At 28.4% G+C, this 14,055-nt stretch overlaps 2 protein-coding genes and 2 long non-coding RNA genes across 8 annotated transcripts in view; 1 reads left to right on the plus strand and 3 right to left on the minus strand.

Moving 5' to 3' along the window:
- Nucleotides 1–1,197, minus strand: part of Mapmodulin (acidic leucine-rich nuclear phosphoprotein 32 mapmodulin) — a 32,486-nt gene extending 31,289 nt beyond the window's left edge. The window contains exon 1 of the mRNA XM_033483491.2: nt 912–1,197. Within this exon, the coding sequence (XP_033339382.1) occupies nt 912–959 (48 nt within the window). The 5' untranslated portion in view covers nt 960–1,197. The remainder of the gene's footprint in view (nt 1–911) is intronic.
- A 1,526-nt stretch (nt 1,198–2,723) lies between these two features.
- Nucleotides 2,724–3,626, minus strand: LOC143259870 (uncharacterized). The gene is made up of 2 exons (XR_013033894.1): nt 3,495–3,626; nt 2,724–3,383 (listed from the first exon to the last, which is right to left on the minus strand). It is a non-coding gene; the product is annotated as an uncharacterized LOC143259870 (long non-coding RNA).
- Nucleotides 3,377–5,778, plus strand: LOC143259869 (uncharacterized). Its single transcript, XR_013033893.1, has 2 exons — nt 3,377–3,718; nt 3,789–5,778. It is a non-coding gene; the product is annotated as an uncharacterized LOC143259869 (long non-coding RNA).
- Nucleotides 5,779–11,650: 5,872 nt separating this feature from the next.
- LOC117227940 (uncharacterized) overlaps nt 11,651–14,055 on the minus strand; it is a 28,524-nt gene continuing 26,119 nt past the window's right edge. For all 5 annotated transcript variants that reach the window (XM_076523872.1, XM_076523870.1, XM_076523871.1 and 2 more), the window contains one exon: nt 11,651–14,051. In XM_076523872.1, coding sequence (XP_076379987.1) covers nt 12,231–14,021 — 1,791 coding nt within the window. In that variant the 5' untranslated portion in view covers nt 14,022–14,051 and the 3' untranslated portion in view covers nt 11,651–12,230. The remainder of the gene's footprint in view (nt 14,052–14,055) is intronic.

Here is a 14,055-nt window from a genome sequence, read left to right on the forward strand (position 1 = left end):
TAATTGAAAGTTTAAATAAATATTTTTCAAAAGTTTGATGTTTATAGCAATATTTTATCTTCTTAGGTTCCAGTAAAAAAATCAGCCATTGCATGATAGGAATGTCTCCATTGATTAAACATGTTTTACTTTCTATGCCAACCACGATAATTATGCTTTTATTATTTGCATGAAAATGCAAAAAGTATAATAATTTGTACTGCGTAATACATATTTTTCTTAACGTAAAAATGAAAGAATTAATTTAGCTTTGCATAATTAAGATAATCGTTTGTATTATAGTGCTTTCAAGCAATGCTACAACATATCACAATCCAACAGCATGATAAGAAATGCTCGTTAAATCAGTAGGAATCTCGTGCTAGTATTGAAAAACTTCGGAAATCTTGATGAACTATTGGTTAATCGACTGTTTGTCGAATTCGATTAGCCAATCAATTACCATACCTTTCTATTTTACAACCAATAGTTTCTTCAAATTTTCCGCCAAAACATTAAGAAGGAATTCATGACGAAAATTTTAAGGGAAAGGAAAGTAAGACGAGCAGTACTAGCGTAAGTTAGGAAGCGATGGAAACTGAAGGAAACCACGCCATGCCTGTTACTTTCATAGCGGTTGTAAGATTTTGTGTCGGTATCAAGAGTACGTCTTGCACGATAAATCGTCAGAGCCACGCGGTCACTGTGGAGAAAAAAATCAGAGTTTTCGTGTGTGATCTCGAGAAGCCAGTGACGTGCTGCAAAGCGAGTGCGTGGTGTCGGTGTCGCGCGAAGAGGAAACACGATTCAGCACCCGCTCTAGGAACTACACACGATAAAGGAGCAAGCATGCAACACACAATCCGCGGATATCTGTTCCCGTATCGAGAGGAAAGCGATTGAGTAAAATAAGTGGGGCTTATTCAGCTTACTTCACCGGGGGTTCTACCCCGTTTTTCCAGCTCTATCCGCTTCTCCATGGCCGGTAGATCCGTTTATAACTCCGTACACAGACCACTGCACCTTCCTGCGTCGCAACAACTAGTCGCAACCTTGCTTTCAAACCGGGAATATGACGGACGGACCACGGTCGGTCACCAGTCGGACAGAGCCACCACCGTACCGAGGAGCCAACCCAACGGCGGTTCGATTCTGGCCTAGGTCCTATGTTCTCTACACTCAACACTCGACTCACCGGACTGGCGAGGCCCCCACACAACAACAACCCACAAGGCGGGAAACGAAACACATGTCTGCAACTACTTTCGAAGCGACCAATCCTGTTCTTTCTCTTACTCGCGGCATCGATCGATAGGACATCTTTAGGCAATTAAACGAACATTATTTCTGCGCGCCTAAATTCAGTGCATCTAGTACAATATACTTTTATGTTTGGCTAATAATTGCGCACATTTATATTTAAATAATGTTAATCAGTCTAATGATGGTTTTGATAAATAAATGTGTTGTGTCGAATAAATATCGCAAATTATACTTCTTCGGATGTTCGTTAATAACGAAGAAATTGTTTGCATCCGTTACCGTAATCACTTTCAAGGTTCCGGCGCTCGTGTAAGTTAAAGAATTACATTTGTGAATACGTACTAATTTTATTTTGCATAATATTGCAAAGAAAATCCATTGCAATTTCAGAAACTATCAGTTTAGTACAAATAAACACAATGATAAATGTTACTTCACCACTTACTAATATTGAAATGTATATATGCGCTCTCTCTTATTTTATAGGAATTTTTAAGGTATTTTTTTATTAGATCTGTATTAAGACTTAGATTATGGGTCCAAATAAAATAAAAGTTACAATACATTATTAATAATATTAATTATAATTTTAATTTTTAACGTTAATATACAGTTTTCTATAGTTCGTACTGTTCTTATCAAATTTGTATTTCCTATATAAAAGAATATATTATTGGATTTGATTAAATTATATAATTTTATATACATTCTTGTCGAATGAAGTTGAAGGATTTGTTGTAGTATGTATCACCCATGTGCGCACGAAATGTTATGGACATGAATTAAGGTGTCATGTAAGTGTCGTATATAACTAAATACCTTCTTTGTTCAAGAAATTAACAAAATTTGGTAAATAAATTTTATGTACAATTTGAATTACAACAACTACGATTGTTTATAATTTTATAAAAGAATTTATCATTATCTTATTATAGAAAAGTGATTTAGTTTGGATTTTATTTTATAAAATATTTATATTTTACATTATTATATTTATATTTACCATTCCATTAGTACTAAAGAATATTGTTGCTGTAGTAGTGATTATAATAATGAAATGTAATGTTTGCACTAAATGACAATGTCTACGTTTAGTGCTTATGTGATCCGCCCCTGTAGGTATAGAATTCGTGAAGGGTTGAGATCAATATACGTTCATTGATTGCACTATAGGTGCGCTGCGTCGGCTTCATCGAGTTTGTCTTCCTCTAAGCACTAAATACTGAGCATGGACTCATCTGACTAACTTTTCTTATCCTATGTATACTGAACATACGACATTAAAAATTATTCTTGTTAATGATATAGCCATCCTATTATGTAGGAAGTTTTGCGAACATCGGTAAATTTGTTTCATTCAGATTTACCTTTAAATATTATAATATAATCTCCAGGGAATGCACGAAAGTAATTTGATTACGATTCATGTAATGCTAATGCTTATTAAGGATGTGTATGACGTTTTCTATTACAATAAATAATAATTGCACAAAGCTTAATGTTTTATAGAACTGAATAACATACCCAGTAATAACATATATAAAAACTGAGAGACATTTCATATTGAATAACTTAAATACCTCATAATTTATTGTACATTACGCCTATACGTATACAACTTGTTTTAATATTAGATAATACATAAATATGTTATAATTCACAAACATCCAAAAATGTTACTGCGAATCAGTTTAGAATTTATTAAAACATTCTTTGAGTTTACCATTCGTCTATTGCGTAGCAGTAAAAAATCTTCTACTATGACGTCCATAATTATTGATTCAAATTATTGTCGTTTCTACCTGAGTAATTTATATGTACGTATGATAAATGACAAGCATTATGTTGTAAAATTTTTAGTTTAAGACTGGAGGATGTCCGTCTTGTATACATTTTTTGACATTTAAAAAGTTTCAAAATTTAAGAGTTTGAAACAAAATTGAACTACACTTTGCGATATTTAAAAATCGTCAAAGCAAAATATGAGTCAAGTTTTGTTTTCGACTGAGAAAGTACAATAATAACGTTAATTACCACGATCTTGAACGTCATATTCGACGTTGCTCCGTAATAATTTAAAATTTTTTCAAAAATCGAGATTAACAGCGGAAAACGATTTTCAAATTCGTATTTAACAAAATCTGTAAGAAAAAGTCAATACTATACTTTGAAATGAAATGATTGTACCTATTGTTATATTAATCAGTAAAAAGAATGTAGAACTATCTTGATGAGAATTGTAATTTACTTACAATCGATTGAACACATATCGTAGTATGGATTACAACGTCCAATCACATTACTAGTTATAAATAAATACAGGTTTCTTCTTTTTAGTCTGTATTTATGCGCTGCGCAATGTCAAAAGCATTTAAAGCGTATTATGTGCATTTGCACAAATCATAGTATTTTTATTGTACTTATGCCATATACGCACATAATGTAACTACATACGTTCTCGAAACGTTCAATCATGGTAAACGATCTTTTATATCTTCAAACAGATAGTAGGTTGACAAATCTTTTTAATTAATAATTAATTCTAGATATGTTTCGATAAAATTGTTAGTGAAGATTGGTGAGACTGATAAAAAAAAAGTTAATCCACTTTTGCTAGAATATAGTAGTATAAAAGAATTAGTAGTACTGAAAAAGGTTAAAATTTAAAACAAATTATGAAACATTTGATAAATATATGTATAATAACAGAAAATTAGGTAAATTAACAACAGTTTTCGTAGATGTGCTGGATTAAATGAAAAAAGGTATATTGATAAGTGCGAGGATAGGATACAAAACATAGGGAAGCATTTATATATACAAGAAATGAAGAAAAGATGAGTAGTTGATCAACAAATTAAAGGATAAGGTAGTAAATAGGACAAGAGAAAAATCATAAAAATGTATGAAAGAAAGAAAATGGATTATATATCTTGAAATACAAAAAGTAACAAAGAAGGAGAATGCATGGAAGTAAAAGAACTAGAAAATAAGTAAATAATGCTGTTGAGATAGAAAATGCAATAGAGGTAAGAAGAAGGTGAAGAGATTTTATAAAAAATGGAATGCAGATAAAATAGAAAGACAGGAATATCTAAAACAAAGTATCTAAAGGTGTAACTAAAGTTAAAAAAAATCCACTATGAATGACAGAAACAAGGAAAAAGAAGAAAGATTAGAAAACCAAAGTTGAGAGACAAATAAAAAGAAGAAAATAAATACAAACCAAAATATTGGAACTTTTGAAGAAATTCCTGGATGGCTTGGATGGAGAAAACAGAGGTATCAGGAACAAAGAGTTGAGAAATAGAAATCATGGACAAAGAAGTAGAAATATAAATTAAGAGACTAAAAAAGAGAAAACCAATAGAAAGAGATGCAATACAAAATGAAGTGCGACTATTTAGCAGGAGAATATTAAGAAGAGATTGAAAGGTTTGAGCACAGAAAAGGTTCATAAATGACTGATAAAAGGTATTATGAAGCTATACAGGAAAGACGATCCGCAGAACTATAGAAATATCAGTATCTTATGTATGACATATAAAATATATACATTGTTACTAATTAACAGGCTAATAAAGGAAGAGAAAGGAAGAAAAGTTTACCTAAATCACAGGCAGGATTTTGGAAGTTCTATGGTCTAAGGTCTACATATTCTTCACAGATCTAAAAGCTACATTTGACTTCATTAGAAGAAATGAATCATGTGAACACATTTTCAAATGTAGTTTAAGAAAGGATCAATAGAGCAGGTAAAACAAATTTATCAGGAGAGACAAGAAATATAAATATCAAAGAAGGTAAAACAGAAGAGTTTTAAATAATAAATGGCTTGAGATAGAGATATCCTCTGAGCCTGGCTTTTTCACTACAGCTATAGAATAGATTTTTAAAAATAACAAACTTGGAAGAATAACAACAAAAGATTGAGTAATTCTAAATGTACACATATGCCGACGCTTAATATTATTGATAGAAGAATTGCAACAGGATTGATGCGAAGATGGAAGAAATATTTGGAGACAACAACTAATACTGAACACGAAGAAATCTAAAATAATAGAACACCATATAAGGATAGGAAGAAGGAAAAAGGTGCTATGGGCTTTGAAGGATTTGCAAATAATAACTGAATTTTCATATCTTGGAATAATTTTTCCAACAAATATGAACATAATGAGACATATAAAGGAAAATACAGCTTCATAATGAAGATATTCTTATTTAAGATGGAATTATGTAGATATAAACGGAGAAAGAAAGTAGAAAAAATCCAAGTGAGATATTACAAAGTAACCATGAGGATTATATGTGCAAACCCTATGTGGGTCAAGTGATTAAGAAAAATCATTGTATTTCACAACTGTGAGATTGGAGAGAAAACTGTTATTATTATGAAAGATATAAGACTGGAAAAGTTTTTTAAATGCTTTTATTTCAGAAGAAAAAATATATTTAAAATGTATATGTATACATAAATATGTTTAGAAAATATCTGATTATTATAATAAACAATTTAGTTACATTATACAATGTATACTATAGTAACTGCTTATTTTAAGAAAATAGTAATGGTGGAATATACACAAATTATTTTATTAATTTAGAATTTTCATATCATACGTAGTAATGAATTTCATAGTTCTGTAATAATTGTTTTTAAATAACATATTATTAAATTAAATTTCTTATCTTAAATTTCTAAGATTTATTTGCTTTTACAAACGTATGTCGCATTTAAAATATAATGAATTATTAATATTTATTAACAACACGCCGTACAATAACGAGTCTACTCGGGGTCACAATTTTATGGTTTTTAAAAATTGGTTGTTTACATTCAATAATATAACGTATATAATAATATAACGTATTTTTTATTATATTACATAAAAATGTAGATCTGAAAAGGGAGCAAATGAGCGTATGGTTACTTCACAGGTAATTGCAAAATGTTTCGAAACCGTTGTTTCTTATCATTTTGATTCGTTTTGCCAGCATTTCCACGCACTACTTTAACGTAGTAATGCAGGATATAATATAATATAATATAATATAATATAATATAATATAAATATAATATAATATAATATAATATAATATAATATAATATAATATAATATAATATAATATAATATAATATAATATAATATAATATAATATAATTATAATATAATATAATATAATATAATATAATATAATATAATATAATATAATATAATATAATATAATATAATATAATATAATATAATATAATATAATATAATATTAATATAATATAATATAATATAATATAATATAATATAATATAATATAATATAATATAATATAATATAATATAATATAATATAATATAATATAATATAATATAATATAATATAATATAATATAATATAATATAATATAATATAATATAATATAATATAATATAATATAATATAATATAATATAATATAATATAATATAATATAATATAATATAATATAATATAATATAATATAATATAATATAATATAATATAATATAATATAATATAATATAATATAATATCATATCATATAATATAATATAATATAATATACGCGCGATTATTAACAATAGAATATCGAAACCTAAACATGACTAATGCATATTACTTTATAATAACAACAAGATTGGTTTTACTCAAACTTCGTACAATTTATATTATAATACATTCTTGAATAGAAGAGTTTATCAAAAAATTTCTCAGAGAAACATTTTTATAAATTCAGAAACTGTAACAAAGGAGATAAGAAATCAGCCATTTTGATACAATCTATAGTTCTATTGTTAATAACGTACGAAATTTATTTACAGTGAAAAAGAAATCAAATGTAAGATTTCTTAACATTATTTAACAATAAACTGTAACGTAAATAGTTAGATGAGATATACATAGTCTTTCACTAATTTTGTCTATTTTAAATGAAAAGCAGTGTTACTTTGGTTGAATGTAGTAGACATCAGTAGGTAGAATTTATAGAATTAATAGAATTATTACTGTGCAGTAACTAACTCAATTCTTTTATGAGAAGGATAGACCAGTGGTAGATAAGGATGATTTTTACTTACAAAATATTAGTATGTTTATTAAATAATAGTAGACGCATAGTAGCTAGTTATTACATTGGTGATGGCACAGAATACTATACGTGCAATTACGAATATTGTGCTAATAGTTTTTTTGACCAACCAGGATGGCTCACACAGTGAAAGGGGGCAAAAATTCGTGTTTCGCGTTTATATTGCAGAATTGGTCAGCATGGTAAACCAGGAAAATAGAGGAGATATAGTAAGGAATAAAGCTAAATTATTTCTAAACACTTTCAATGAATCTGTTATTTATTGTTGAACGAAACATAAGGTAAAAACTGAATGAAAACCAACTAATTCATTGCTTATAGTTTTAGGAACTGCAAACAATTGTTCAGTATTTAGAATCTATATTTTTTCAATTGTAGTAAGTTAAGCATAATATCAAAAAATAGTTTTTCACTATGTTGAACTGGTTATAGAACAAATTATATTAACTGTATATTTAAGAATGGGATCAAGTGTATTGCAAGTATACTTGAACCTATATGAGAAAGGTTCGAATCCAATATAAGTACTTCGACAAAAGAAGACAGTACTTTCAAATATACTCGAACTTCTACGAGATAGGTTCGAATTCTCTATAAGTACTTTAGTGCTCTTATAAAAGGTTCGAATCTCTGCAACATCAAAGTACTTCTAAGTACCCTTTCAAAATCTGGAAGTACTAACTCCAGGGTTCGATATCTACTTGTACAAAATTAATACAGTTCAAGTATAATCATTGAGATTTTTTTTGGGGTAGTAATTGAAACCCTTGAAATGAAACTTAGTTATTGAAATTGACTTGGGTACGTGAGTATATATTGAACTTGATCATCAACTTCTTACATCAACAAGGGCTCTACTACTATTAATTGCACTGTGAACTTATTGGCTGAAAAATGAAGTGTAATGAAGTCAATTTCATCTAACACAATAAAAAGAATCGTTTCTCTCTTCAAGTACAGTTTGTTGTTCATGTCTCATATGGGGAAAGTAAGACAAATAGTATATTATTCATTATATTACAATATTGGTGAGTATTACTGTAGAATTATTTAAAAGAGATGCAAATTTACTGGTGAAAAATGTGATAAGCTCTTAAGAAATGTAGTACGTTATTAATGATCATTATTAAAGCTTGATTAACTTCTGCATGGAAGAATGAAAAATGTCCATTTATAATTGGAATCATGTCATCTAACAGATGTTATTGGGCTTGGATACAAAGAGGGCAAACTCTTAGACTATCTCATGTTAAGCAAATATTGAAACAAATATTGAAGCAAATATTAAAATAATAAATATTGAAGCAAATAGTTAAGCAAATATTGAAATTTAACCCTGATGTTATAGGTGTGTTTTATGACAAATGGTGTGAGCCCATTAAACAAAATCAATTAAATTATGAACTAGTGTATGTACAAAAATATTTTTGAAGAATATTTGCCATAATACATGCTAGGTATGTTGTGTTGAGAAGAAGAAATTGTTTTCCAACACAACCAGTATTCCAAGCATACAGCAAAAAGTGTGAAAAGTTGGCTGGATGCTCAAAAATTTTCTATTTGAGATTAGTTTGCCTACACAGCTTGAAATTAGCTTGACCTAAAAATCTATAGACATTACTAAAAATATTGCTTATAAATGCCCCAGCAACTCCTTTGGAAGAACTATACACTCAAGATCAAAAGCAGTGTAAATTAATTTTAAAGACAATTGCACAAGATTGATCGAAAGTATATCAAGATATAAAACTGATTCTATATATTTTATTTATCACAACCAAAGGACATGTTTCAAATGTTTAAATAACACATTTATTGATAATTTTTTAAATTGATTCAGTGTTATTTCTTGTCATACATTCTAATTAATATGTAGCTCAGATTGTGGTTGCACTGGAAGTATGAACCACTTACTATGGTTCAGCAGTGTATAGATGTTGTGTGATTGTTTTCTGATTGTGACTTTACTCAAATACCTATCTTATTATTAGTCGCCACAATCCCAAACAAAACGTTAGTTGTACAGCAATGGTTTCAAATGGAGATTTATGGTAGTGAGTCTATAATTACCACTTAAAGTAAAGTTAAAGTTGCAATATTCAGACACATAATGTTTGGGCAATGTGTAATAACAAGGTGGCGATGACTTACTTTTAGGATAAAACATTTTGATGCCCTGTGGAAGGAAACTTAGGGCTGTTTATGGAAGTAAAGTTTTCTAGTTTATTGAGGCAAAACGCAGGGAGTTCCTCTGTGTTATTTATCCATTCTGTAGAATAAATTAGTTACTACTCATAGTAATTTCTCAAATAGGTTCAACACCCTGTTTTACATGAAGAGACTAATTCATGTAGTAAGTCAATATAATGTTATAATTCCTAATAACTGGAAAGGTATATAAGGGCTACGCGATTGCTCAATCTTCAATGTATATGAACAGGTTATGTAAATATTTGACTTGACAAAGGTCAATGAAAACTATTGGAGCCAAATGGTTAATCAAAAATTGTCCCAGTCAAAATTTTGTGGACAGTAATAGCTAACTTACTAAGCAAATCATTTGAAATAGGAAACATATATTACTTACTTGAAGCACCATTTAGGACAGAGAAGACTATATATGTATATATTTCACTATGAATCTAATGAATGCCATGAACTCAAACAAATATTTAATATTACTAATGGCCTACTGCGACAGCAGTTAAGTTGGCTTATATGAAGCTTTGTAGACTATTATAGATTGATGCCATAGAAACTTTATTTTATAGAATATCTTATATCAGCGGTTGGAACAAGAAGTATTGTTGTAGAAGTATTGTTTTTGTATCTATGTATACTTCGTTCAATGAGGATTGCTACAATGTATAGACAGCTATACGCAAACGATATGTGATCGGGCCAGGCCCGAATCACAATTCTCGAGCCCTTCTACATGAGGTTACCCTGCGTGCAAGTACCCTCGATGAGAGCCTTTAATGACAAGTGAGATTTTAGAACTAATTTAATTATTTAAAATGGTATTCTATATCATACATGTAGCATGGTAAGTGCGTTTTGAGACAAATTAATGCCATAAATTTTCATGGAATATTGTAAAATAGTCAAAAAACAAGAGTCAGATCACAACATGCTCCTGACTGTTGTGTTCATTTTTTAATCTTCTGTGCATCTGAAACGAAACAGACTATTAAAGAAATTCTTAACAAATAATTAATAACAAGTCTACAAACTAATTATATTTATTTATACGTACCAATTTGTACTATGTGTTTTAAATTATTAAAAATTCCTTTCTCGGATACCTTCTCCATACGTCCATCATTGTTATAAACACATATTCACCCAGTTATTTGATAATTTTTACTTCAATATTCTTTTAATATTTCTGGTGTTATTTCTGCATATGCACTTGTAATTTATCTACGTAAATTACAGAGCTATAAAGACATTACAATGTGTTTTGTTCCTGTTGTATAAAAGTTCAAATAGATTTAATGGATAGCTGCGATAGCATCAGAAGCATGTTGTAATCTGATACTTGCTTTCTTACTATTTTACCAGCTTCCATAAAATAAAATAATTTAAATAACAATTTGTCGAATTCACCTTAAAATGCACTATCATACTATGTAGACAAAGACACAGCATTCCATTTGAAAAAAAAAATTGTCTTTGAAATTTCTCTCATCATAACGAATAGAAAAACTCCAACAAATACTTATATTGCATAATGCATCTCTCTATATCAACAACTGTAATTGAAACATTTTTTCTATAATATCACTCCTTTAGAAGAGATTTCAATGTTTAGACAGCTTATTTATATATATATATAATTATATAAATCTGTGTAATAAGATACATAAATTATATACAAAATATATATACACATACGATTTTCAAACCTTTCAGAAAGTTATATTACAAGAAATAGGTTACATTTGATTTATATTCAATCCTTCTGTAGTCCTTAGATTTTCTATATGTTTAAATATTGTTAAGAAAGAAGTAATTAGTAATTATTTTCTTATACTTGTATCAAATACAGATTTGTCTTTGAAAACAATAAAAATGTGAAGGAAATAAAAATATGATTAAGTCATAAAAAGGTCTAAGAACACTACAGAGATATTTTAATAAACAGTATTTTTACTTCATCATTGTTTTGTGTTAATATTTTCCATTTCACCAAATAAACCAAAAACATTTTTATTTTACTATACTTAATATATACAATGCATTTTTATTTAGTATAGATGTAAATTATCAGAGAAATAAGAATATAGTGCATTCCAAAATCAAAAAGTCAATCATACAGTTTTATTTATGCATGAATTTTATTCCATACTATTCTCATCTATGGTATGGTTTATGTACAAATATGTTTGTATTAAAAATATATATTTCTAAATGTATAGAGATGTAGTATAGACCTCGTGTTACATCTTATAACATATCTAAACATATTCTTCAGTCACAAGATCAAAAGGTCGGCAGGTATTTTTTTCACAATAAATGACTTTTAAATGTGTATAAATATTTTATACTTAGTTTTATTTGAATATGTGTAATCACTGTAGTTATACATGTCGTTGTACGTTGTTTAAAATGAATACTTCTGTATAAGAATATGATTCTACAAATGATAGAAACTGAAGTTGTATCTATTAGAGAAATCATTGTAAAATATGTTTATATTTTATTAAATTATAGCTATTCAGTTAGATTATTCATTATGTGAAAATAACAGTTCATATTTTAATAAATTAGATAAAATTTTAATCAAAATAACGTATGCTTTCTAACATTTCAATAATAAAACATTTATATACATTTCACATAAAAATCTTGGATCAGAAAATTGTATAATGGTGTCTGTCATTGTTTATTTATAATAGCGGATGGTTTTAATGTAGCCATATTTGTTGTGAAATGTTTTTTTCGTTTTTGCATATATTCTGATGGAGCTGCTCTAATTTGGATACGACAAACTGTTTTAGCATCTTCCTTTGGATGACTAGTAGAAAAATGTTGCCTCGTCGAGGCAGTAATTTTATTTGAATATGTATAACTCTTCTGTTTAAAGAAATTAGTTTCTTGTTTTATTGAGACAACCGATGAACGAGTTTTACGGGGTTGATAATCCGGTGTTGCTTGCATCTTTTCAAGAGCAGTACGTAGGGGCAACAAACCTACAGCAAATGGAATTTTTGTATTAAGTGCAGACTCATCTAAATCTACTTTATTTTCATAATCTTCTGAATAATCTGACATATCTCCCCATAATGCCCGATTAACATGTTCCATTGTATTTAACCTGGATGGTGTTAAAATAGATTTTAATTCTGTCATTTGTGATATATCACATTTCATTCTATTTGTTATCTTAATTGATTGCTCTTTTCTTCTTCTACTAACTGTTACACGCTGTGACTTATCATTTCTCTTTTTAATTAATTTTGTTCTGTTTTTATGCGAGCTCTTAAATGTTTTTTTATTTAAATGGAGAATGTTGTTAATACCTTGCTCTGAAATTCTGTAATCTACACTTTTTACTTTACGTTTTCTTTTGGTAGACATTTCTAACTTATTTAAAGAATTAGATTTTCTAAAATATTTTTCTCTTCTATTATGTTCTTTGGAAATTTCATTACTGTTTGTTGTGCCATCTGGGTCATGTTGGTTTATTCGTAAACTTCTTCGTAAAATAGGTTTCATATAATTTGAATTTTCAGGATGACCTGTATTTAATTCTTTTTTATTTATATTATCTTCTCGATTACTGTATTGAACAATATGTTGACAGTCGTTTTGATAGATATTTAATTTATTCTGCTCATTAAATTTAGCTCCCACTATAGACTGAATATTTTCAGTACTTAAACTTATAATGTATTCAGCACTTTCCATGTCTAATGAAGTTAGAAGAGTAACTGGTATATCATTAGTGGACGGCTCATCTAATAAATCTATACAATCAGTGGATGGATTATGCATTACATTATTCACATTTGTAAGTACATTATTCCTTTTTATTTCATCCATAGATTTATGTCTCTTGTGACTATATACTTTTATGCATTTTTCTATGTTACTAGTAACATTGTTATTATCAAAGGCATATTGCGTAAAATCGTTTCCAATTCCTTGAAGGCAAGTTTGTGACACAGATGAAGAAGTATCTTCGCATTCCTCAATGTTTGAGAGATCACTGCATTGTTCATACAATGTAGGTTTTAGTGTAGTATGTGAACATAATAATTCATTATTTATTATATTTTTAGAGTACTCAGTTGGTACTTGTGATATTGTACAATTTATTATCGGAGAGCGATTTTGGTTCTTCATTCGTAAAGCAGAATTTGATACAGTAAACAATGTGTCAATGTGTTTTGTACTGGTATTAATATTTTGTGAATCCTTATACAGTGTATGCTCCACTTCTTGTTCAGAAAATTCAGTGATTGTATTAGTTTCCAAAGATTTGTTTTTATTACAATAAATATCTTTGTTGCTTTCATTGCAAAACGAAATATGTTCATTTTCAACAAGTTCATCAGATGTCATATGCATATAATTACTGCATTTGCTATCCCTGATTTTTAATTTCGTAACTTTTCTGTCAATACTTCCATTATTTTCGATATTTTTAATATTAGAAGCCATCATTGCATTAGCCAAAGTTGCCAACTCCTGAACCTGT

The sequence above is a fragment of the Megalopta genalis genome, chromosome 7 (assembly GCF_051020955.1).
Source record: "Megalopta genalis isolate 19385.01 chromosome 7, iyMegGena1_principal, whole genome shotgun sequence".
Classification (NCBI taxonomy): Eukaryota; Metazoa; Arthropoda; class Insecta; order Hymenoptera; family Halictidae; genus Megalopta; species Megalopta genalis.